This window comes from Cinclus cinclus, chromosome 22 (genome assembly GCF_963662255.1).
Source record: "Cinclus cinclus chromosome 22, bCinCin1.1, whole genome shotgun sequence".
NCBI classification, from domain to species: domain Eukaryota; kingdom Metazoa; phylum Chordata; class Aves; order Passeriformes; family Cinclidae; genus Cinclus; species Cinclus cinclus.
This window is the reverse complement of record NC_085067.1, coordinates 10,578,549-10,603,954: the sequence shown is the minus strand read 5'-3', so window position 1 is coordinate 10,603,954 and position 25,406 is coordinate 10,578,549. Positions and strand designations below refer to the sequence as shown.

Below are 25,406 nucleotides of genomic sequence, written 5' to 3'. Positions count from 1 at the left end.
ACTGCCGTGTGCTGCTCATGGGCTCTGCTTGGCTCATCTGGGACGTGGTGTCACACTGTCCCCCGAGCATCCTTCCCCTTGTCCCACTCATCTGCACCAATCCCACCTGGCTCCAGGGCACTGCTGGGACCTGCTGCCCTGGAGAAAGAGTGGCCAAGGATCCCCCAGGTTCAAGTCTGGACTTTCACAGCCTTCAGTGAAAATCCCAGTTAGGTGAGGTGAAGGACAGGGTGCCCAAACCCCCCACACCATTCCTGGGGAGAGGATATCTCCTAGAGCCCTGAGCCTGGGAAACTGGAGATCATCTTTCACATCTTGGCTAGCCTACAGCTGGATAAGTCCTTAAAGTCTTATTAAGTCTCCTTTAAAAGAGAGAGGAAAAATTCATCTGGGCTACTGAAGACTCGATGGGTTGGTCAAGAACTCCCTGGGCTGTGAGTCACTAAGTTCTCATGAGGGCTACAGAGATGTCCCCCTGGTCCTCCAAATCACTCAGGGATCTGCTGTGGGGCTGCGCTCCCTGCAGAGGAGACCTAGAAAGATCCCTGAAACTCCCCCAGGACAGGGGAAACCACAGGCTCATGGAAAGGAGGTGATGATATAGAGAAAATGAAGAGAAGCAGTGATATTGGAGTGCTCAAGATCAACAGCTCAAATGTGCTGAGATGAGAGAGAGAGAGAGGAGATGAGAGAGGATCCCAGGAGAGCCCTCCAGCAGCTCCCACTGCTTTCCAAAGGTCTCCAGGGAGCCAGGCCTGTGCCTGGTTGTGCAGGGACTGGGATCCAGGGCATGGTGTTCCCTGTGCTCTCCATAAGGGGAGCAGCAAGGATAAGGCTGCTCCATGGAGGGCAGCAAATGGGAACCCAAGTGTGATCCAGAACACACAGTGTCCTCAAACTCCAGGGTCCATCTCAGAGCTTCTGAGCAGGGCAGTGGTGATGGGATCCCTGGGCAGCCCCAGACAAGATCAGATGAACCAGGACAGAGACCCTAGCCAGGATCAGGAGGAGACAGGGCAGGGGCTACAGATAAGGCTTCAGCAAAGGTGGGACCAGCCAGGTGCAGGGCCAGAGACAAACTGGTTGGTCTGGGTTCCAGCCAGCACATGTGGCTGGAGACAAGATTCGTACACTGATGATCCAGGGACCACTGAGGAGATCAGACCCAACAGAGCTTTACCTAACACAAAATCCCAGCCAAGGCCTGAAGAATCAGGGCTGAGCCTCACTGATGCTCCTGGCCCAGCACCTGGAGGTCCTGCAGAAAATTAAGTCCAGTTAGTGCCTGGTGAGTCCTCCTGAGGTCCTCCCCTGGTTTGGGGGATTCCAGCAGGGACTGGAGTGAGCAGTGGGAGCTCTGCTGTAGTTTTGGCTGGGAAAGAAGCACAAGAATGAGCACGAGGGGCCAAGGCAGCCCTGAGGGAGTCCCCAGGGTGTGGGGACAGTGAAGTGTGTCAGCAGCCAGGGGCACCTCCAGGCTGAGGTGATTGGTGGGTGCCAACCCATTCCCACCCTCCTTCCAGCAGCTCCCTGGGAATGGCTCCAGCACATGATCCCTCATGTCTCTGTGCATGAGCCACGCTGGCAGCTGCAGGGACATGCAGTGACACAAAAGGGCACCTGCTCTGCCAGCAGAGCCCTCCAGCTCCCATTCCCACCTCCTGAGCCTTGATGTGTCCTGGAGCAGCTCCAAGGAAGAGAGGCACATGGCCACATTCCCCCTGATCCTGCCATTCCCAGCAGCACATGAACACTGGCAGGGAATGGCTCCACACTCTGGAGCAGCACTGGGATGGAAGGCCTGTTAAAAATAACCTAGAAGAGGAATGTGCTGAGCTGGCCCTGCAGGGGTCACGGTGAGCCCCAGACAGTGTGGTGCTGTGTGGTGTGGCAACACCAGTTCAGGCACTGGGGCTGTGCAGGAGAGCCTGGCAAGAGTCTGGCTGGGCTCTGTCAGTCCCTACAGCCCTTCCAGAGCCATCCTGAGAGTGCTGGGATGGACACCTGCATCCCCCACCAACCCCAGAGGGGTCTCAGCCCCAAACCCTGCCCTGCTTGGGGCATTTTTGGGTTGGCAGAGCCACCCAGCATGTGTGGCACCCACCAGGGACTGGATGAACACAGCGAGGTCCTGTGGAGACTGGGAGCTCACCCCAACAGGGACAGGACATGTTTCCTGTTTCTGCTAAAATACCAGCATGGAGGGGGGCTAGGAAAAAATGAGGACTTTATTAAGAAAAAAAACACCAAAACAACAACAACAACAAAAAACCACCAGGAAGAAATAGCAGTTTCTGTTTTGCTGCTCTCAGCAAGAACCATGTTTCTAACCGTCTCTCTCAGCAGTGACCACTGAGTAGTAGCTGTAACCACATTAGACCTTGGTCATGAAAACTGGGCATTCATTTATCCTTCCTAATACTTGAATGCACCTTATTAGGATGTAAATTTTCAAAGCTTTTGCATATTAAAAATGTGAATTTGCTTTTCCGTCCCGGTGCTCACAAACTGAAAGCTGCTTAGGACAGTCCACAGTGGTTGCTTGGGTTTTTTTTAGCCCTTTTTCATTTTTACTGTTTAAAAACTTGTCTCCTTGTGACCATGACGACAGTTTTGATTTTTTTTTTTTTTCCTTCCACATCCCCTTTGAACAGCCACAAATCCAAGGAACATGGGAAAGCTGGGACAGCAATAAGTAAAACACCCAGTCCTTTCTGGACAGCTCAGTAAAAGGAAAACACAAAAAATTCAGTACCAAATCCCTCCCCGCTGCAAATGATCCCGAGACCAGCATAAGAAGTTTTACAAAACATAAAAATTTTCCACTGACATTTGGGTTAAAAAAATAATTAAAAAGAAAAAAGTATTTTTAGTATTTTTCTACTATTTTTAGATCCTCTCTCCCACAGGTAGGAGTCAAAGGGAAGACGCCTGAAGGGGTTTTGAGAGCTGACATTTGGGAACAAGGACCAAACCTCCTCTGTGGAAGCTGGGTTGGTTTTAGAACCCCAGGAAACACAGCTCAGGGGTGTGTGGATAGAGGGAGACTGGGATTGTAGGAGGAATTTTTGGCTTCACGTGGCTTTGTCACCATGGCCAGGGCTGCCATGAGACACAGCAACTTTGCTGGTGACCCTCGAAGGGCCAAAGGGGACAGTTCTGTGTCAATGGGCTGAGATTTGCTGGCCACCATCCCCAGCTGTGGTGTTCTCAAGGCTCCCCAAGGCTCCAAATCTGGAATGACCCCACTGCACGTGGCTCTGGGCACGGCAAAGAGCTCTTCCCCAGTTCTGCATTTCCCAGGAATGGCATAAAAAAATCCACAAGTCTATACCAAGAGTTTTATTTAGCAGTCACTCACCCCGCTGAACCCAGCAATCACCAGGAACCCCACTTTGTGTCCCGTGCTGCATGTGGCCGCCACTGCCCAGCTCTTCCCAGGGCTTTGCCACGTGGAAAATGAAGATGGGGGAATAAAATGTGCTTTGGAGTCTCTGCTGTCTACCTGGCCTCCCGGTGGGAGGGTTACTCCAATGGGGTGGGTCCCTTCAGTGGCACACATGGGACACTGGGCTGGCAGCCCCTCTGCCCACGTGGCCATCCCAGGTGCCAGGGGGACACGTGGAGACAAGCAGAGCATCCGCAGGAGTGTGGAGGAGCTCTGGGTGGGTGCCCTGAGCCAGGCAGGGCCAGGGGCCGCTCTTGGCCTGCGGCGGCTCTCGGTGGGCTCGTGGGTCTGGTGCTGCTCCGTGCTCTCTTCTCCGTAGCCCACAGTACACTCATCCATAAAGTAGGAAACACTACACCCTGCAGTGCTGTTTAGTAGTGCTTTCTACTTTATGGGTGACTGCACTGTCTCTGAGTCGCTGTCGGCGGCCGCTCTCCTCCGGCGCGGAGTTCCTTCCCCCACACAGGGCCAGTGCCATGCCCCCGCACAGGGCCCTGCCATGGGGCACCTCTGGCCTTGATATGGCCAAGGACAGGAATGGCAGGTGTGATCTGGCCCCAGGACAGAGAGCCTCTGGCAGAGTCACCTCCTAGGAGCCATGCCAAGCATGGGGGACATCCTTATCCCAGGGGAAAGATCCCATCTTGCCCTCCCTTGTCTCCCCAGAATCCCCATCCTGAGCACAGGGGGCAGCCTCACCTTTTCCCCATAGGTGAGACCCTACTTCATACCCCATAGCCACACCTCGAGCCCTGTCCTGAGCAGAGGGGACATCCTTACTTTTTCCCCCCAGGCACAGAGGCCACTTAATACCTCGTTCTGGTCATAGGGGACAGTTTTGATTCATTCCCAAAGGAAGGACCTCACATCAGACCCCATCCTGGTCACAGGAATAAGCTTTTACTTGTCCATCAGTGAGGGAATCCACCTCAGACCCCATCTGAGTAACAGAGAACCCAAATGCTTGGTCTCTGTTGGTGGGGACCCCACCCCAAACCCCATCACCCCCTCTCAAACTTCATCCTATACACAGAGGGTATGTTTGCTTTGACTCTATAGGGACGTCTCCACCTCATACCCCATCCCATTCCCACAGGACCCCCTTGCCTTGTCCCCACAGGGGAGATTCCACCTTGAACTCCATTGCTGCCCTTCAGATCCCACCCTGGTTTCAGAGAACCCCCACACCTGGACCCCAAGGATGAGTCCCACTTCGAACTCCATCTTTGTCCCTCAAATCCCATTTGCATCACAGAGAGCCCACCATGCCATGTCCTGATGAGAGGACCCCACCTAAATGGCAACCTGGCCACAGAGGGCTCCTTTGCTTTGTCCCTGTGGTGGCAAGCCCACTTTAAACACCATCCATGTGACGGGAATCCCCTGCACTGCCTTGTCCCTATGGTGAAGATCCTATGGCAATGGGTCCCTCTTGAAAAGTCCTCATGGGGACCCTGCTTGTTCTCCCTTCCTTTACTGAAGTCCCCTTTGCCCACCTGCTGCCCTGAGCTCCCCGTCCTGGCACTCACTCCCCTTGGGCCCCCCTCACCCCATCTGCCAGACACATGGAGATCCTTCAGATGCCCCCACAGCCCTTCGGGGTTACCTGCAAATCCCCACGATTGACACCACCCAGCCCCATGAGCCTCACCTGCCACACACCAGCCTCCACATCCACCCGATCCCGTCCTGGCTGCCACCAAAAACCCCCTGGCTGTCACTTCTGCTTTGGGCACTTCCCACTGCCACCCGCCTGCCAGCACGGCACCTCCTCCCCTGCCACCCCACTGTGCCCCCCTGTGGGGAGGACCCCCTTACCTGTCATTGGCCCCTGGCACCCACTGCCCCCTCACGGTGGCATCAGAGCCACAGATGCCAGCGCCCCTGGCCACCCCATGCTGGTCCTCCAGCACCGCACGGGCGCCTCGCTGGGTCCCTGTTACCGGGTCAGGGCGTGGGTGGCCTTCGCTGGGTGTGGGTGGCCCATGCTGGGTTGTGGGTGACCCATGCAGGTGCCGGTGGTCCACACCAGCCATGGAGGTGAGTGCCAGGTGCTGGTGGCCCAAGCCAGGTGCTGGTGGCCCGTGCTGGGTGCTGCTGCTGGTGTCGTGCATGGGGTGCTGGCTGGGGAGCAATGGGCTCCTACGGGGCACAGGGCTGCTTTTAACCCCATCCTGCCCACGTGGCTCCACCACAGGAAGAGCTGTCGCAGCGGAGCAGATAACGGTGCTGGTCCCACCCAGTGCCGCCCTGCAGCCCGACCGCAGCCGGTTACGCTCTCTTGGGCTTTGCTGCTGACAGCAACAAACATGCTTGTGCAAAAAAAAAAAAAAAAAAAAAAAAAAAAGAAAGAGAAGAAAAGAGAGAAGAAAAAAAAAAGTGTTTGCACCGGGTGACAGTAACTGAATCCACCTCCCATGGCTGCTCGGCTGCACCGTGCGCCCTCGCTCCATCCTAGTGGTGGGAATGGCATGGGGGCAGTTCCTGCCCACGGATGGTCCAGCAGCCTGTGGCAGGGGCTGCCGGACTCAGGAGCTGCCTGGTCATTGGGGGGAAGCAGGGGGGACACAGGTGCCAGTGAGTCACAGGCCCTAAACCTGTGCTTTAGGAAGCACATGTGGCGCAAGAGGCTTCCTGAAGCCTCTCACCCCATCAGGGGTCTGCAACACCAAACTTCGCCTGGCCCTGGGCAGCTGTAGTGACCAACAGGGATGTGAGGCCCCAAGAAGAAAATCGAAAGATGGATTTGGAGGTTGGCACATCACAATGGCCCTGGTGACAGCACTGAGATGGTGCTGGGACATGGAGCAGGAGGATTTTGCATGGTCAGCAGCACCCCATCCCAGTGCCAGGGAAAGCCCACCACTAAACTAGATCAAAACCTACAAACTAAATCCCCAAAAGTGACCATAAATGGGGCCACGTCTGTCCCTGCACTGTTTTTCACGTGCCTCTGAAATAGGCTTCTTTTTAGGCCAATGTGATTCACTCTCAACATTGATAATCTGGATGGAAATGTATAAAAAAAGGGTACTGGTGAGGTTTGCAGGAGGCAGGGGGAGAGCAAAGCCAAAAATAAGCTTCTGCCAAGCAACAGCACAGGCAGAAGTGATTTGACTTGAGCTGCATGTGTGCTGATGGCAGCAGGTAAAGGAGGCTTTAGGAGAGAGGGAATTGGTTGGGAAGCCCTTTCCACAGCCTTTTCAGCTGAACCGGTGGAAGTTTCAGTGGAAAAAAACAAACAGAACCCTGTGCATTAGGCCACCAAGGGCTGCCCTGTCTCCCACCCTTCCCTGGCCCTGTGCCCATCTCCATCCCTTATGGTCATGGGGATGGGGACACTGTGTTCCCTGTGCTGGAGAAAAATTCAGCAAGGAATGTAAGTGCTGTCGGTGATGTTGCCGAGGCCCCAGCTCTAAGGCCAGGAGCATCATGCTGCCTCACCCATGGTAGGCAGCCACTCGTCCATGGCAGAGGCTACCACGTGCAGGCTAGATTCATGGGATGGCCTCCTGATGGCAGGTGACTTTGGGTGCTTCCCAGACTGACCCTCCTGGGGACCTGAAACACGTAAATATAATTTTTGTTGTTAACCACAGAATATCCTCTTTTGGAAGGGATCCACAAAGATCATCAAATCCGTCTGCTGACCCTGCACAGGACACCACAACAATTCCACCCTGTGCCTGAGAGCAGATTGTTGCCAACCCAGAGACCTTCCTGGAGACATCCCCCAGGGCCATCAGCCACCTCAGTGCCATGGCACAGTCCCCAGAAGTGGTGGGTGCCATCACAAGGGGTGAAAGCTGCACAGGGTACAGAGAAAGGAGCCTTTTGGGGGGAAACTAGAGAGAGATTTGGCCCCAGAGGTGCTACTGAGGGACTTTACCCCTGTGACCCAGGGTCAAGGCCATGCTTCTGGCTGATGACAAACTGGTCCCTAGTAAATACTGCAGGCTGGGAGGAGGGGACAGGGTGAGAAGTCAGGTCCAGTGAGGAAACCTGAGCTGGAGGCTGACCATGGGGCAAAGCAGGATGAAGATATTTCCCAACAGAGGCAGCTGGGGGAGATGGCACCCAAGGACAAGATGTCAGGGAAGAGCGAAGCACATGGCCAGAGCTGGGGATGTGCAGGATGGCAGTGGGGAGGAAGCTGTGCCTTCCAAAATGGAGTCCCCAGCAGAGCCCTGCCCAGCACCTGCCTGTGTTGCTGAGGGGCCATGCAGGGAGGCCACGGGCACTTTCCCAGCAGAGAAGTGGGGGGAGGTGACGCTTCCTCTTTCCCCAGCCCAGCACGGATAGGGGATGTGACATTTTGGGTCCTGAGCTGGTTTCCTTCTGCCTGCATGGGTCTCAGAAAGGAAGAAATCAGCAGATCTGGCTCCTTGGGCTCTGACAAGGTCTCTGAAAGTTATCTTCTCTGATGATGAACTTACCACATTCCCCAGCCATTGGTTAATTTTACTGGCTGGCAAATAAGGCTGCAGGAATTCCTGCTCCCGCCCTTGTCTCTGGACCATTTAGTCCACTCTGTCTGTCTGACGGATCTCCAGGAGATTTTTGGGGTCGGGGGAGGCTGAAACAGCTGCATTTCCTCCCCTGAGAACCTCATGAGAATATCCGGTCCCCAGCTTTCCCAAGGCCCCTCTGCACACTCTACCCCCCTGCTTGGTGTCTCCCAGGGGCTTGCTGAAGTACCCCTAGGTGCAGCTCCCTGAGACAAACCATGACCCCCCAGGGCACTGCTCCCCCACTCTACCCTGCCCTGGTCTCAGGGCACCTTGATGCAGGTCAAGCACTGCCACGCACCCCAAAATTTCCTTTGAAAGGAGCACTGCAGGTGCCTCATTGCCACCCTGCAGCCCTGAGGTCCCCTCGGCCCGCAGGGCTGTTCCTTTTCCAGTAACTCTCCCAGTATCGGGGAGTGCAGGGGAGCTGGAGCCCGAGCTCGGGGTAGCAGCGCCGCCGGCCCCAGGCACGGCAGGGGGAAGGGCCCTTGTCGGGCTCTGCAGCCCAGGCACTGTGAAAGCGCTGATATTTCTTATCGGCTTTGCACCAACTTCCCCTGCTCGCCTGCGGTTTGTTCTGCCGGCAGGGGAAGTGCTGCGCTCAGCCCCAGGGCTGGGAGATGAGCTCCTGCTGGGCCCTCGGCCTGGGCTGGGAACCCCGCTCCGTGCTGGGGACAGGCAGCTGCCCTGCCACGCTCACAGGATTCCCATCCATCCAGCACCCCATGGCTTCCATCAACTGACATCTTGTGGAGGAAGAGGAGGAACAGGAGGAAGAGAAGGAGGAACAGGATGGTCTTACCCAAACCCTTCCTGAACCACCTCCACTGCCCTGGGGCCAGCAGTGAAGTGGCCGAGTGAGCCACTGGTTCCACAGCCAAGCTGTAGCATCTCCTGGCCAGGCTCCAAAGGAGCCACAGTGTCTCAGTCAGGCCACTACTAACACTGAAGCCTAATGACAGCATTCCCAGTGCACCACATCTCTCTGAGAACACAGCACAGAGGCACAGGGATGGGCACAGCTCTCTCTGACAGTGCAAAGGGTGACCTCCTAAAAGACTCCTGGGACAGAGGGCTCTGAGCTGGGATGCTCAGGAGAGCAGGTGCTAGGGATCTGCAGCAGCAAAAAATCAAGAGTGCAAACCACTGCCCCGAGAACTTTTTGGATAGGAAGAGCATTGTCTGCCACCATCATGGCAAACCTTCAAGGAAGAACTGCAGCAACTGTGGCACGGCTGAGAGGCCACCTCTGCACCCAAAAGAGGGGCTGCGGTATCGGCGTGGGCCGAGCCCCATTTCCCCACCGGGCACAGGGGCTTGGGGTCCCGAGCGGGATGTTCGGGGGAGCTCCACGAGCGCTCGGAGCCCCGCAGCCCTGCCCGTGCCCCGCCGGTGCCCCGGGGCCGTTAAAAGTGACTCAACCAGAAACTGCCGGGCCGGGGAGGCGGCGGGCGGGAGGCAAATGAGAGCGCCGAGGGAAACCTCAAAAAGGCGAAGTGACGCGGGCGGGCGGGGGACACGGAGCTGGGTTTGCCCAAATATGGCCAAAATCGCGGCCCGGCTGCGCCAGTGGCAGGCGCAGGGCGGTTGGGCCGGGCCCGGGGCTGCTCCGTCACTTTCCGAGGCACCTGCTGCTACCGGCCATGCAGGTGGGGGAAGGGACCCCACGGGCCGGGGGTCTGGAGGGCCTCCCACGGCACCCCGTGCTGCAGAATGTGCGATTCCTGTTTCCCCTTCTTCTCGGGATGGAAGATGCTCGGCAGGGATACCGGGAAGGAGGGATGAGAAACACCATGGCAGGATGAGCTGAGGAGGTGCAGGGCTAAGCTCTGTGGGTGACAGATCTTGCTGTCCCTTGACCTTGACCCTCCAGGACAAGGGGCAGGAATAGCTGAGCATCTCTGAGGGCCAGAGACATGGAAGAAGGGGGACAGACACTCAGGGCCAGGAAGCATTTCCCCAAAGCTGGCATTGGTGGCACCTTTCCAGGCCAGCTGTGCAGTTCCAAAGCCCTCACCTGGCCAAGGGGACAGATCCTGGACACACCGGAGTGTGTTGCCCTGTATCACACATCTGGGATGTTTGGGGACCAGAGGTGCAATGTCCTTTCTCAAAGCAAGTCCCAGGGCTCTGTTTGGGCACTCAGTGGTTCTCCTGCAACTGCCTATGCAGAAGGACCATTCCCTTGGAGAGGAAAAGCCCCTTCCAGCTCAACACCAGCATCAGCCTGGGTGACATGCAGCTGGCCAGGAGGAGGGAAGGACAAGTGCTACCTGGGATGCAAAAGGAGGTCTGGGAGAGCTGGGGTGGAGGAGATACCATCAGATTCTCAAATGCTTTCTTGGATTTCAGCTGTGGTCTCAGTTTGCCATGTTCCCCCAGGAAATGTGTCCTCAGCACCCACAGCCATCTCCACTGCCGAGCTGAGACTCCAGTCTGTCCCTCCCAACCCTTGGCATCTCCCTTCCCATGATGGAGTAGACCAGGGAGGTGAAAACTCTCAGACTAGAGTAGGGTTGGGACACCCCCACCAGACTCCAGAACTCCAACTCTGTGGGCAGATGGGTTTGGAGGTACCCACCATGAAGCAGTCTAGGGCTCTTTGCAGTCAGCCCTGAGCTTACAAAGGGGTGGATGTTCTACTTCCACGTGCCCTTTGCAGGCCTCTGTCAGGAGCCCACCAGTGCCTCCCCTTCACAAAGCAGAGCCTCCTCCTTCCACTGCAATTCCTGAGGGGAAAGCACCCAGAGGACCCTTCATTCATCAGAGCTCCCTGTTTCCTTGGAGGCCCCCTGAGCAGGGAGCACATCCCAGATCCTTGCCCACCTGCCTTCATCCCAGTGCACCAGGGATCCCTTGGGATGGGCACTTGACAGCTGGGCCCTGCTCCTGCCGTGCTTTGAGAGCACTGGAAGCTTGCCTCCCTTCTTCTCCCACCCCCCAAAACTGCCATCCTCCTGCTGCTGCTCAGATCTGGCCCTGGGCCCCTCTTCTCCCCACCACATCAGACACAGAGGCCTCAGTGGCTTCTGCCTATATGCCCCAATACAGAGGTGACAGGCAGGATGGGGCACCCATTCCTGGCATGCCCCAGGCTTTGCCATCCTCACTACAGCAGCATTTCATTCCAGGTACCAGGACAACTCAGCTCATCTTCCCCATCATCTCCACCTGTCAAGGTCTCCTCAGCCAGTTTCCAAGGAAAACAGTCTTAAGCTGGGGCTTGTTTGGGTCTTTCCCCCCACCCCTGCCACCTGTCTCCAAAGGTTTCCACATCCCTGAGGTAACCAATTTCCCCAGGCACACAGGGCGGCCAAAAAGCAAACCTGCGAAAGTCCAAGTCCACACTGGGAGCCAGTAAAGCAGGTGATAGTGGATTTAGGATGAAGCAGGAATGATTCTCAGAGAGTAGGAGCATCTCTCCTATCAGGAAAGGCTGGAAGAATTTGGATTGTTCAACATGGAAAAAGAAGCTTCATGGTGACTTAATTGTGGCATTCCAGTAGCTGAAGGGAAATTACAGGAAGGATGGAAAGAGACTATTTACAATGGCCTGTATTAGATGGGATATTGGGCAGGAATTCCTGGCTGTGAGTGTGGACAGGCCCTGGCACAGGGTGCCCAGAGAAGTGGTGGCTGCCCCTGGATCCCTGGCAGTGCCCAAGGCCAGGTTGGACAGGGCTTGGAGCAACATGGGACAGCAGAAGGTGTCCCTGCCAATGGCAAGGTACAGGACGACATGGTCTTTAAAAGTTACTTCCAATCCAAAACATTCCATGATTCATTCCACTGTCAGCCCCGGCAGCACCTCAATGTACCAGGCACAGAGCAGCTCCAGGAGCAAAATGGGAGGGGGGGGTGTCACCCTGCCTCGGCCCGCTGGGCTGGGTTCAATGTGCTCTCATGCACGTCCCCCTTCCCCTGAAGCCCGGGTGGCCCAGATGAGAGCCCGAGGGCTGCTCTGAGCCGGCTGTGGCAGGTCTCGTCCCCAGGCAGGTGGGGACAGGCATTTCCCAGCAGCTGCCTCTGCACAGGCACCGAGTGCTTTGCGGTTTGGAAAGTTGCTTTTCTGGTCCGCAGGGAGAGCCGGGGTATCGGTTCTCAAAAGCTGCACGAAAATCCACTGGCTCGTGTTTCCTGACCTGTTGGCGAGTCTGCCCTGGCCCCGCTGCCTAGATCTGCCAGCCTGCTCCGGATGCCAAACCTGCAGCATTTTCGGGCCTGGCTGAAATATTTGAGCGTCATTTGGTGCAGGGGGTGGAGCCGAACTGACTCATATCTCAGCTCCCAGGCCGTTGACGTTTTTCTCTCCCTATTCCCACTCTGGCTGCTGCCGCACATTTTTCCTCCAGTTCTTCAACGTGAGAGCTCCCTGCCCTACTTTTTTTACAGCGAATAAAGCTCCGCATTGTTTGTGGTTTTTTTGTTGGTTTTTTTTTTTTTTGCTGGTACAAACCCCAGACAGCGCCAGGGCTGGAGTCTCACTGAAGGGCTGCTTTTGGGAGCCTTGTGGGAGCAGAGGGTTACTGAGGTGTGGGATGCAGGCCCAGCATGGGGATTGGGCTCAGGGGCCAGTCTGGTGAGAGGCACTGCATTCTTGGTAGCGCTGTAGGCACAGCAGGTGCAGCTTTCAAGGACCACCACTTTAATTTTCCTCACTGGGGTGATCATTTGCATCTGCACTGCAGCTCCTGCCAGACTTAACTCTACATATCCTGGAGCACTCGAGCTTCTAGAAGGGGTGAGGTCTCTGCAGGGTTTCAAAGCCCCTCAGTTTCCCCGACAGAGACAGTTGACAGTGCGCACTGCTCCCTGGGGACAATTTCCTAAGCAAAGTTCCCAGCCCTGAGCAGCGACTGCAACTTCCCAGGAAGGGAGAGGAGAACCATGGAGCCTCAACCCCACGGCAACCCCAGTCAAACAAGCCCATCCTGCTCAGCGTCCTGTGCAGAGCCCTCTTGTCACCTCCTCTGCATCATGGGCCAGGGGACAAGGGTCCTGATGTGGCTCCAGCCTTGGAGCAGCTCCACCATTCCCTGCAGCCAGGAGAAGGCAGTCGGATTGAAAACTGCTCTGAAACAGCAGAAAATGGAGCTTGCGCTCAGTCGGACTCCAGCAGTTCTCCAGCCCCAGCACAAGACCATGCTGCCACCCCGTGGCACTGCCAGCGTGAGGCTCCCTGGGCTGGGCATGCCATGAGTGGGTGTTCCCACCCCTTCTTGTGCAAGGCCTGGTGCTGCCTCCCAACCACACCAGCAATGGGCTCGTCCTGGTCTGCCTGCCCTGGAGCCCAGCAACAGCCAGTGGCTGGTCCTGGAAGCTCCATCCTACTACTGCATCCCTTGCACAGGACCTGCAGGCCCGAGGCTCCATGACCTCCATGTAACCACCTCCACAGGAAGCACTGGCCATCACCATATCTGCTCCATCCAGCTGCAGATTTCCCACAGCAAAGGATCCTGCACCAGCACAGCCAGGGCAGGATCCCCCTCTTGAGGCAGGAATATGGCCCATGGCACAAGCAGTGACAATCACAGGCTCTGACAGGTAGGGGGGTGTCCTGGTTTACAATACAACATACATATTCTATTACCATTTGAGAAGGGTGATCATCCTTATCTCTGTGGGAAATGTCTTCTGTTGATGGGCCATAACTGATAAGGGTGATCATCCTTATCTCTGTGGGAAGTATCTTCTGTTAATGGGCCATTGAGTCCTACTGTATGATAAGATTACATCATCCCATTGGGAGATGCTCCAGCCAGGAGGACGAGCCAAGCCTTTCCTACCTAGATAAAAACTGAGGTTTAGAACGCCAAAGGCAGCCTTTTTCCACTGGATTCCAGAGGAAGAACCAGTTTTTTTTTTATCCACATCATCGCTGGACCCTTTGGAGGAAAACTGCACCAGCACCCTGAATGACAGGGTATCAGGCTGTATTCTGACTCTGTCAGTGGTTTTATTTTTATTATTGCATGTATTTTGTTTTTTTTTCTTTTTTTTTCCTCTTCCCTATTAAAAATTGTATTACTGACTTGAAGTCTCACTGGTTTTGCTTTTCAAACCAGTACAGGGGGCAAGTGTGAGCCCCCCCGCCACCTCACCACCCTGCAGTGATGAAACCAATGACAACTGCACCCAGCCCTGACCAGGCAGTGAGTTTTATTGAACTATTTGCACAGCTATTTCCCAATTCCCCCCTTTCCCACACCAATTGTAAAAGAGCTTGGGCATCATGTTAAACACCCTTTCCCAGCTCTACTCATACCCTCCCTCCCTGTCAAGGCTCAGATAAATGTCTGTGGTGTGGCAGAGTCTGGAGGTACTGAGCAAGGGGAGCTGAGCCAGCACACTCGGAGTCCAGCCCCACTTCCCTACAGGATAAAGCTCAGAGGTTTTGGAGCAGTGCCCACTGCCTCTTCCAAACAGCACTGGGATTTCCAGGCAGCACAAGGGCCCTTCAGGTTTTTATGGCTGTGTCCCGAGACTTGTAGGCCACGCCACGGCTCTTCAGTTCTCGGACGATCCCTGCAGCAAGGAGACAAACACATTTCAGTGTTCTCCTGCAATCAGAAGCCGTGGGAACATCTGGTGGTTTTGTCATGTAGAACTGGACAATCATCTCTGTTTCATAGAATCATGGAATATCATGAGTTGAAAGGGAGGGATATGCAAGGATCATGGGAATCCAGGTCCTCTGGCCCTACACAGACACCCCAACAATCCAACCCTGTGCAACCCTGGGAGCATTGTGTAAACAGTCCTGGAGCTCTGCCAGCCTTGGGGCTGTGACCATTCCCTGGGGAGCCTGTGCAGTGTCTAGCACCCTCGGGGGAAGAACCTTTCCCTGATATCCTATTTAAACCCTACCCCTGAGTATTTCAGATGTGCCTGGGCTGTGTCAGAAGGCCTCAGCTTCAAGCCTCATGATGTTTCCAGCTCCTTCCCAATGCAAAGCTCAGTCAGAATTAAGGAACCTGGAATTCCAGACACAGGCATAGCTTCCATCCCAGGGGGATGGGATTCATCACTCCTGGCTTAGGAGTCTACTCTGGGGTTACATACTGGGCAGGAACTCAGCCAGATGGATGATGCCCTTTCTGCATTCCAGAGATCAAGCAAATCCTCTGTGCCCTCCACTCAATTTGTAAACACACAAATCTACCATGGCATAAGCCCCTAGTGCAGAAGGAGGGGTGTGCTCACTGGGACTGCCACAACAGCACCCCATCCTGTAAAACCCTTTTCTATGAACAAAACTCCATGTTTTCTGGCAGACGAATGGTTTGAGATGTGCTTATTTCCAGAATCGATCATTAATCCCTGTTTATCCCTTTGACAGCCAGGTTTTAGTCAGCAGTTTACAACATAGACCTCTGGCAGGCTCAGTGCTGAACCCTAAAACTCCCTCTCCAGTCCAGCATGTCTTTGCAGTCACCTTTGCTGATCCCATCACACTGGGCTGATTCTGTCACACCAGGCTGATCTCATCACCACATAGAATGTTCCCTGTGCCAAAACCCTGACTCCATCACACAGGTATACCTTGGGGCAGGCGGCCAGTCACGGACACTGCGTAGACACCTGGCTTGAAGGTACCTGTGGGAAAGAAAACCCCGAGTTACCCCACGTGGAGCAGGCAGGTGGGAATCCTCAACCTGTACAGATGTCCTCTCACTGGGGCAGAACCCTGTCCACAGCCCAACCAGCAACCCTCACTGCCCCTGAGATGGGTTTGCAGAGAAGGGATCTCCAGCTTCCAAATTACTCACTGATCCGCTGCCACTTGGAGACCCAGCTGTCCTCAGGGCTCATCATGGTGATGATCCTGCGGGAGGGAAGGCAGTTGAGGGGAGGTCTCCTGGCTGGGTGACCCACAGTGTCACTTTGGTGTTCCCAGGCTCCTGGGGTCCATGGTCGGGCCCAGCCCCACTCACCCATCGAAGGAGGAGCTGGTGCAGTCATAGACCATCTCGCGGTTGCCCTTCATCTGCAGATATGTCTCACAGTTGTCACAGCCATCATACTCGAACTGGTCGATGGTCTAAGGGGACACGGGTGTCAAGGACCGGGACCAGCCGGGAGCTGGGCGGCCGCGGGGCCGGGAAAAGGAAGGGAAGACCGGGAAGGTCCAGGCCGGGGAGGGGGACCTGGGCCGGGAAGGGCCGGGACAACGAGGGCCAAAACGGATGGGAAAAGGGCCGGGAAGGGCTGAAAGGCTCGGGCTGGGCGAAAGGGAATAGAGCCGGCGCAGGGAAGGGCCGGGGCCGGAGCGGGGAGGCCGGGCCAGGCAACGCCGGGGCCGGCGAGAAGGGCCCGGGAGGGGCTGCAAGGCTTAAGTGTGGCGGAGGAAGGCCCGGAGCCGGCGAGGAGCAATCCCTATGCCGGCCCCTGTCCCCTTGCCGGTCCTACCTTGACAAGGGAGCAGAGCAGGCAGGCGCGCAGGTGCCGCAGGTCCTTAGGGACGGTCTCCAGCGAGATCGCGGCCATCGCTGCTCCGGCCCCATTCTGCGGCTGCGCCGCAGCCCCGGCCCCGCCCCGCCCCGGGAACAGGAACGGGAACGGGGAGCAGGAGGGAAACGGGAACGGAAACGGGAAATGGGAGTGGGAACGGAGGAGAAACAGGAAATGGGGAACGAGAACGTGGAACGGGAGTGGGAACAGGGAATGGGAATGGGGACGGGAGCAGGAACAGGAACGGGAATGGGGAATCGGGAGTGGGAACAGGGAACGGGAGCGGAAACGGGGAACGGGAATGAGGAACGGGACCGGGAATGGGGACGGGAGCAGGAACGAGGAACAGGAGTGGAAGCAGGGAATGGGGAGGAGAACGGGGGACAGGAATGGGCCTGTGCTGGCCTCGAGCTCTGGCACGGCTGGGCCAGGCCGGGTGCTCCTCCCCGCGGGCTCCTCCGCCAGCACAGCCCCACGCACAAAGAACAAACGCGGGCAGCAGACGGATACGTGGATAAATATATTAGTAAATAAATATATTTCTGAGCACATCAGCATATTCACACATCTTTGTGTTTATCGGACATAAATACACAATTTTGCATATATATAAAACGTATTATTTTTTTTCTGTGTGTGGTCTTTTTTTCTTCTTTTTATCCTGGTTCATAATTTATTCCCAAGCCCCAAGAGCCAGGACAGACTCAGCAAAACAAAACAAAAAACAAAACAAAACAAACAAACGACACAAAAAAGCAACAACAAAATGAACTGACATTCACATTTCTAAAGGATCTGAAGGTTTTGTGCAGGAGGGGAGATATCCAGCCAGCCCGACCATATGCCCAGTTCAGGAGGTGAGAGCTCCTGGGAAAGGGGTGGGTCTTCAGTTTGGATAGAGGGAGCTTGGGATGCTCTGGCTTCCTTCAGTTTTGAACTGTGATTTTGGCTGCAAAGAAGGAAAATGAGCTCTGTGTCACTACAGGGATGCTGGAGAAACTCCATGGTAGAGCCCACAGGCACTGAGCACTCAAAAGCATCACTCAGAAGCCAGAGGTAAAGAACTGTGAGGAACCATTCCCTATTTCCTCAGATACTGCTTATTCCCTTCCAAGCAGCCAAGGATAGTCATCCATCTACTATAGGAATCTTTCAAACCCAAGTTCCCAGAGAGTTCCTTCCTCTCCTTCCCCTGAGCCCCCACCGGGACAGATCTGCACTCCAGCATTTTCTATGTGAACAGGAGCAGCAGCAGGGTAAGGTCAGGAGAAGGAGACACTTGGAAGCAGGCGCTGCCCTGGCAGCCTGGTAATACTGCAGTGGGGAGTGGAGACGGTGCACAAGTGCTGACCACTTTCCCAAAGAAGCTTATAGCACTCACACATTCAGGAATCTCCTCTTTTGTTAGGGATAAGGAGGGAAAGAGAGGACTTTAGAGCTGCACTTGTTCATTTGAGCACTGAAATGCATCTGTGGAGGCTCTCTGCCTTCCTGACTCCTAAAAAAAAAGCAGTGGGAGCACCCTGACTTCATGACCCTCACCTCTGTTAAGTCTCTGAGCCCTCCAGAATGGTAAAGGAAACAGGGAGCTGGTTCAGACAAGCCACAGACTAGGAGCACAAGAAGCCAAATGGGGTGAATTCAGATCCGCTCCTGGATTTTTCCTCTAGTTTAAGACTGACTTCCCTGCACGGGAGAAAACCTCTGAGCTTGTGTCTTCTTACAAGCAAGAGCCTGGAAAGGTCTAAATGTAATTCTGCTGGGTCCTTTGATAAAAGAAACTCAGCTCTTCCCTAGACTGAAAGGTCCCACAGGAGCCTGGTCACAGGAGACAAGGAACGAGCACTACAAGGGAATAATCTTGGGTTTAGAACAGTGCTATTGGTTGGTCACTTGACTGTCAGGGACTGATTAGCCACTGTGACAAAGATGCCTTTTTCAAGGATTAAGGGCAACAAACCCCGTAAAAAGCTTTCCCACCAGCAAAAGAAGGCAGAGGACTATCCTGAACTGGGACTGCATCACCAGAGCACTCTCAAGCTGCTTCAAAGAAGATCCAGGAAGCCTTACTGAAGAGATGGGAAAGTCTGTCCCTACATCAAATTTAAAATTGTCAGCAGTTATCTTCAGCTCTGATGTTGTATCTTCACCAATCTTCCTTGTGCTTGGAAGCACTTGGTGCCATAGAAATGTTCACTTCACATGGGAATCTGGCTGATTCTTTGGCCTGACCGATCATTTAGGGCAATGAACTTGACAGGAATTCTCTGCTGTTTGAAAGCTGCATGGGTTCTCTATGTTCTGAATTTGGCAGGTTGTATTTTGCTTGAATGTCTGAAAATTATGAGAGGTAGGAAGTAAGAACTAGCGACATTCAGAAAAACTCAAAATATTCATAAATGGGGGGAAAGGGGAACGTAATAAACCAGAGCCTGATGATCTCTCAAGTTTTCTCCCTGAACCATCAAAATGTTGGAAAAGACAGAAAAATCCTTTTGAAGGATTTCAGGGGTCTCAGAATATGAAGTTAAGACTGGGTAATGGATAGGGCTCTGCTCTGCATTTATTAAGGAGGTTTTTGCTGGGAATTCTTGTTGTATCTTGGGGCAATGACAGGAAGGAGAGAAGCAGGAGCCATGTGAACTCCAGGATTTTCCTTGACTCCTGTGATGGAGACATCTGGGATATGTTTGAAATATGGTCTTAACAGGGCTGGCCATGACAGCTGTTTGAGGGTAAGTGAAGTTAGAGGGTGAGTGAGAGACTTGTTCACGCTGCCAGATGAGAAGGTGGATTCTTTGCAATGGAAAGAGTCTGACCCAGTTCCTTCCCAGAAATGCTGATGTCCCTGTGTGTTCCCCTCTCCTGCTGCTAGCAAACATAGCCAGTGGCAGAGATGGCGTCAGCTGAAGGACACTGAGGTGGATCAAAAGTGGTGAGAGCTCTTGGTTTCCACTGAAGTCAGAAGCAGCACCTTGCAGGGCAGCCCTGTGAGCGGTGAGATGGAGAATAGCTTGGTCCTGTGTCTGAAATAAGCATGGAAAAGTTAATTGAAGAAATCTGGCTTTTGACCTAAATGAGGAAATGAAGTCAGGAGCTACCAGGCTACAGAAAGTAATTTCTGCAGCTTTTGGTCTGGAAGGCTTGTTTATTTTTGCAGTGTTTAGCAAAACCTTCTGTGGCATGAACATGCCAAAATAGCAGCTTGCACTCACTCGGTGAGCTCTCCCTGGGAACCCTGCCCGGCTCGGAGCGATGCCACGGCACGACGAGGGGCTGCCTGTGCCTTCAGAGGAGCAGGGCTCTGCTGGTGTGACCATCAGGGCATGGGGTCGTGTCAGGAGACCACAAGTGGCCCGCTGCTCTTGGCAGTCTGTGTCTCAGAAGGGCAGGGCTGGGCAGAGCCAGATGTGAGCAGCTCCATCAACATCTGTGTCCATTCCAGCTTCCAGTGAGCAAACAGGCTAGTGTTTTATTAAACTGAGTGTTCATGAACATCCTGGACCTCCTCTTCAGATCCTGCATTCAAAGAAAAGGAGAAATAAAAGTGTCAGCTACACCTGGCTGAGCATTCCCAGGCTTTGCAGAGGCTGGGGTCTTGACCATGCAATCCAGAGAACAGATGCTACAGGACAAACCACTAAGTGAAAGTGGAAAAAGCCACTAAGCCACTGAAACAGGCTCCCCAAGGAATGGTCCCAGCCCTGAGGCTGCCAGAGCTCCAGAAGCATTTGGACAACACTCACAGGCACAGGGTGGGATTGTTGGGGTGTCCTGGGCAGGGCCAGGGACTGGATTGGATGAACCCTGTGGGTCCCTTCCAATTCAGGACATTCCATGATTCTAGGAAGTTTCTCCCAGTTTTTGAGAGGGAATTTTCTGGCCACCTCCCAGCCAGTTTATTCCTCTAAGGTGAATAAAATCTTAAGATAAGACATCAAGCTACTCTTTATATATTTCAGAAGAGGCAGGCTAAGGGCACCCCAGGATTCACATCACTACTAGGTGTTGGCTTTTGAGGCTTTTAGATGTTTGCTCTTTGTGAAAATCTGTGCAGCCAATTCAAAACTTATTAGGAACAGAAAATAATACCAATTCATATCTCACAGAGCCAGGGGGCAACAGAAACTCCAGGCAATAAGAGTCTGGAGTTTGAGTTGAGTGATGCAAGAGTGACGCGAGACAGGAACGACACATGTTCCACAGTGTTCAAGAGGCTGCACAAATTGCTTCTGAGCCCAGCTCAGGCCCAGGCTCTTCCCCAGCCCCTTTTGCCAGGAGAATTATTGACAGGCAGGTGCTGAGCAGTTTACTTGGAACCATCCAACAAAATGGCTGCCTAAAAAGGTGCACCCGAGTCACTGCTCCAGACAGCCCCTTTCTCTGTAAGTCACTGCCTGCTGTCACACACACCATGGTGCCTGCCCAGAAGTCTCTCATGCTTGTTCAGAACTTTTACACAAGGTCAGCATAGCCTAGCAAAGGCATACAGGCATTATTTTTCCTATTTCCCTTTTTCTGAATGTTTCTAAAATCAGAGAGAAGAAATGCCACCTTAGAGATTCATCAAGGGCAATTTAAAACAACTTTTCAGAATAGTCACAACAAATTCTTGTTGGTTATATATCACCAGCTGTAGGAGCAGAGTCTTGAAAATGAAATATGTGGGAAGAAAACAAACAAGTGAGATTCTGCGTGGAAAAGCATAGCTAATCGATGTGGGAAAATTAATGCACGTGGTGTTATACATGTACATGTGTGCAAGCACGGCCATAGTATCTGAAGATGGAGTTTAAGCATATCTTGCATCTGTGACTTGAGTCACAAGTATGTGGAATAAGCCATTTCTAACTGCTTCCCTTGTCACCAGTTTATGTGCAACCCAAGAAGAGACTGTCCAGCTTCAAGGCCTCTGTGTTCACATGCCTTCAGTCTCAAATAGCATTATTAGAATATTTTCTGAAAGCTGTGCCTGCATAAGTGTCCCCTGCTTGTGCTAAGAAAAGATCATGAACTGGGAGAGGTGGGATAACCTCGGCTGCTGGACTGGCCATGGCAGGGCAATGACCTGGAGCACGCCTTGATGACACCACAGAACTCTTGGTCTTTGGGTATTAGGTTTTAAGAGTGGTCTTTTCCTGCCCTCTAATCCCTTTCCCCCTCCCTAGTAAAGATCAAAGATGTAACATGAAAGGGACTCAGGATGAGCAGGAGGGACGAGAGGGGGAGGATGTTGAGAACACTGCAGGAGATGAGATTTCCCAGGGAGAGAAATCAAGAGATTTCATCAGCCTGTGCTGGAGTAATGTGGCTGTTCTGAGATGCTTTCTGGGTGCGCCAGGGTGGCTCAGGAAGCCCTCCAGCTGGAATTCACTGTCAGTTGTCTGTGTTCCCTTAAAAGGATCCATCAGCATTGCTCCAGGACTGATTCTCCAGGGACACAATTCCCAGGTGTGGTCTCTCCCAGGCAACAGAAGAGTCAGGGATGCACCTTTATGCAAAGTCTGCCAAGAATGGCTCGTGGAGATGCTCAAGAAAGAGGCATAAACTCCATAACTGTGCAAGGCTCTTTGGGATCATCCACAGCGTTATTCCCTGCAATGCCAGTGCATGGCACTGCCTGCACAAGTGGAATTTCTCCAAGGGCTGTGAACCAAGATTCAGCCTCATCTGGCAACTGGGCGAGGTAAGCACACACCTGGAGGTGCTGCATCCCACAGGAGCACCAGCAGCTTCTGGAAGCCCTGGTTTAGGAACTTCCTGAGCCAGAGGGTGGATATGCATCTCTACATTTGCTGCCTCTTGATCTGGGCTCTCAAAACCATTTTACTTCTGGCATCTACATCCCCTGGGCAACCAGCACCAGTTTCACTACACACCATGTGTTGCCTTTTGGGTGTTTTAAAGCTTCTGGTTCCCGTTTGATGCCATCAATTACTTTGCTCTAAGTACTCTCTTATCTGCCTTCTCTTCTGCTTCCCTAATTTCATATCCTCTCTTTCATATCCTCTGCTAATCATTTTCTTTCCCCACATGAAAGTCTCACTATTCTTTCTATTTTCTCAGAAAAACCAATCACTGGGATTGTACCAGATACCTTTCTGCCCTTCTTCCAAGCCTGATTTCCCTTTATTTTTCCACCCTTTTTGGTGATCAGGAGCTGTGAGATCACCACATGCTTACACAGCTGCATAAAGGCACTTTCTGCTTGTCCCACATAGTTCCCAGCCAGCTAATGATAAATGATGATTATAATAATAACAATAATAATGGTAACAATAATGTTGTGATTTTTACTGAAAAGTGGCTCTGCTTGAGTGTGGCATTTTGTGCCAGGTACAGGGGATTTCATCCACCACTCTCACTCCACAGCTCAGCAGCAAGAGATCCTCCTGTAACACTGTATCCAGTTTTAATGCTAACATCCGGATGGATTTTATATGTTACACACTTTGCTACCTCCTCTCCTTGTCTAGGATATTTATGAACTTGCTGGAAGTTGGAGAACTCCACTTTTCTCCTTCTCTAAGTAATTCCTCTACATTAAGTCTGATCTGCACTCTTGTCTCCTTTTTCAGTGAGTTATTTATCTGTGGGAGCACCTTCCCTTTTATCCTTTCAGAGCTTCCTTCCCCTAAAAGATCTGCCAGGTGTTATCTCTCCCTACAAAAACTGGGTTGCCTCCTCCCCTGGTTTTCACATTCAGCCATGTGCCTGCAAGTCAGACCCTGTATTTGAATTTTTAGCAATTTGCTTGGCTGGAAATTCAGGCTCATTGTTCTGTGGCTTCAGCTATTTCCAGCTGGTATTGCCCTCAGCTCTTCCTCCTGGCTCTGGGCATGGGTAAGAGATTACAGTCCATATTCAGGATTTATCAGCCGTGTGCTTGAGCCCTGCAGGATGCCCAGTGGGTAATCTGTACCCCTGGCAATTTGTTACTCTCCACTGTATTTCAGAAGTGCTCAAACTGGTGATTTGGTTCTTGAGGGACCCTGCCCCCCTGCCCTGAATGGAGCTGTGCCAGGTGAGAACCTCCCCAAGAACTCCCCTGGTGATCACTAATGCAATAAAGGCAGTATGCCCTTTCTGCTCTGCACTTGCAGTCCCTGAACATCCCTCAGACCCCTGTTACTCCCTAGATCTGAACAACCCCAGGCAGTTTTCTTCCTTCTGATGGAGCTGAAAATGTTTGCATTAAAAGTCTGTTTTACCCAAGCTGTTCACAGAAATATTCCCTAGCCTGTCTCTCCATGGCTCTGCACTTCACTTGGCATCCAGCTCTGTTCTGATTTCCTTCTCCAGCCACACCTTGGCTTTGGAAGACCAGTTTCCGAGTATCCTCCCTGCCTTGCTGCTTGACCAGCCCTTTTCTAGGACTGTAAATGATCCCTGTACCCAAAAGCATCTTTTAACTGCTTATTTTAGCAGTATTCTCGTAAGATTCTCCTGTCTACGTAGGCTCCTCTTTGCAGCCTGTGCTGATGCAGTGTTATAGCTGTATTGCCATCCTCCATCTACTTGGGGGCAATTGGGGATCTTTGTGTCACTCGTCACTGGACTTCACACTCTCCTTAGTGCGGTGTCTCTCCCCATGCCACCAGAAGAGGCACATGCTTCTCCTCTCTGTAATTTCACCTATGAATTACAGGGTCCCACCGTTTGCTTAACTAGATTTCTGAAAAGTTTATGCCAAAACTTTAATTTAAAGCTGGGCTTTCTGATTCATCCACTTGTATTTTTAGCCTTATGTCATTTATCTGGAGGCACAAATGAATTTTTCCTTAGTCTCCTTGTCTGTGTTTTGTGCCCTATTTGCATGGGACTGTCTGTTGAGATTGTTCTTTGCTCTTTTTCTTTGCTCAATCTCTATTGATTTATACCTTTCACAAGATAAAGAACCAATGTGATTATAACTCAGAGCTTGTGTTACATCAACCAATATTTTCAGCTTGGTGGCTTTTCTGCATAAGCCCTGCACAAGCTCTGTGCTCTGTCATCTGCTCTTAATAAAGTTAAATCCTGAATCTATATAGTTTCTCAATCTTGCAAGGGAATTCTGACTCTGGCTGGCCCTGAAAGCATCTACAGAAGCTATTGCAGTAAACAGATTCACAGCACCTTCAGATACACTGGTCCTTCTACTTGCTGGAATGGCGAGGGAACAGGGAATGAAGGCTTGGTGTGCTTGGCAAAGCAGCTGACATTGGCTCTGGGTGGGGGTCAGAGGGTCATCAGGAGGTGGGCACAGACTGGGGCCACTGGGACCATTTCCAAAGAGACAGAAGCATCCCAGCACAGACCTTGCGATACCTAGCACCCTGTGTTAGATGCACAGACTCCTGCTCTTGGAGCCCTCCCAGGTTCATTTGGGAGCTCAAAGCAAGCCCTGAGCAGCCTGCCCTGAGCCAGGAGGGCTCTTTACATGTGGGGTACCCTGGGAGGACATTGGCACTCAGAGTTCCCTGTAACCAGAGACATCTCTACCCTGATGCCTCCTTATCTCTCCTAACACCAGCATCCCTCCAGGCCTTGAAGAACCTCCCTATCACCTATCTGCAGTGTCAGGCACTTCTGCACCTGGGAAAAGTATCTGTTCCTGTGAATCTGGAAGACCAGAAGGCTGCAGGGAGCCAGGACCATGCCCATCCAGCCTCCCCGGCCCCACTGCCTCCGTGGCACCGGGTGTGGGGTTGGGCTGGATAGACAAGCACTGGGAGGAAGTTATTATCTCTGCGGCACAATGGGCACAGTGACTCACGAGTTTAAGGCCAGTGTTTTAACACAAATTAAGACAGCCAGATCTGTGTTTGGTACCTAAATCAAAAGGATTTGCCTGAGGACCTGCAATGAGTCAGTGTCAAGGCGAGGAAGGGAGCCAGCTCTGCTCCCAGTCAGCACCTGCCCCTGTTGACCTGCAGGTTGCTGCCTTCAGAGGACCTGAGAGACCAAGACCTGGGAGCTAAACTCAGATTCTTTCAAAGACACTCATCTCAGAG

General features: G+C 53.0%; 2 protein-coding genes and 1 long non-coding RNA gene across 3 annotated transcripts in view; all 3 read right to left on the bottom strand.

The window, feature by feature from the left end:
* Positions 1 to 2,210: 2,210 nt before the first annotated feature.
* On the bottom strand, positions 2,211 to 6,350 carry LOC134052658 (uncharacterized). The gene is made up of 2 exons (XR_009933875.1): positions 5,267 to 6,350; positions 2,211 to 4,037 (listed from the first exon to the last, which is right to left on the bottom strand). It is a non-coding gene; the product is annotated as an uncharacterized LOC134052658 (long non-coding RNA).
* Positions 6,351 to 14,101: 7,751 nt separating this feature from the next.
* SUPT4H1 (SPT4 homolog, DSIF elongation factor subunit) lies at positions 14,102 to 16,506 on the bottom strand. The gene is made up of 5 exons (XM_062506904.1): positions 16,369 to 16,506; positions 15,894 to 16,000; positions 15,729 to 15,784; positions 15,502 to 15,555; positions 14,102 to 14,484 (listed from the first exon to the last, which is right to left on the bottom strand). The coding sequence occupies exons 1-5, from the start codon at positions 16,444 to 16,446 to the stop codon at positions 14,417 to 14,419; spliced, it is 363 nt and encodes a 120-aa protein (XP_062362888.1). The 5' UTR covers positions 16,447 to 16,506; the 3' UTR covers positions 14,102 to 14,416.
* A 3,379-nt stretch (positions 16,507 to 19,885) lies between these two features.
* Positions 19,886 to 25,406, bottom strand: part of RNF43 (ring finger protein 43) — a 55,444-nt gene continuing 49,923 nt past the window's right edge. The window contains exon 9 of the mRNA XM_062507219.1: positions 19,886 to 19,929. Coding sequence (XP_062363203.1) covers positions 19,886 to 19,929 — 44 coding nt within the window. The remainder of the gene's footprint in view (positions 19,930 to 25,406) is intronic.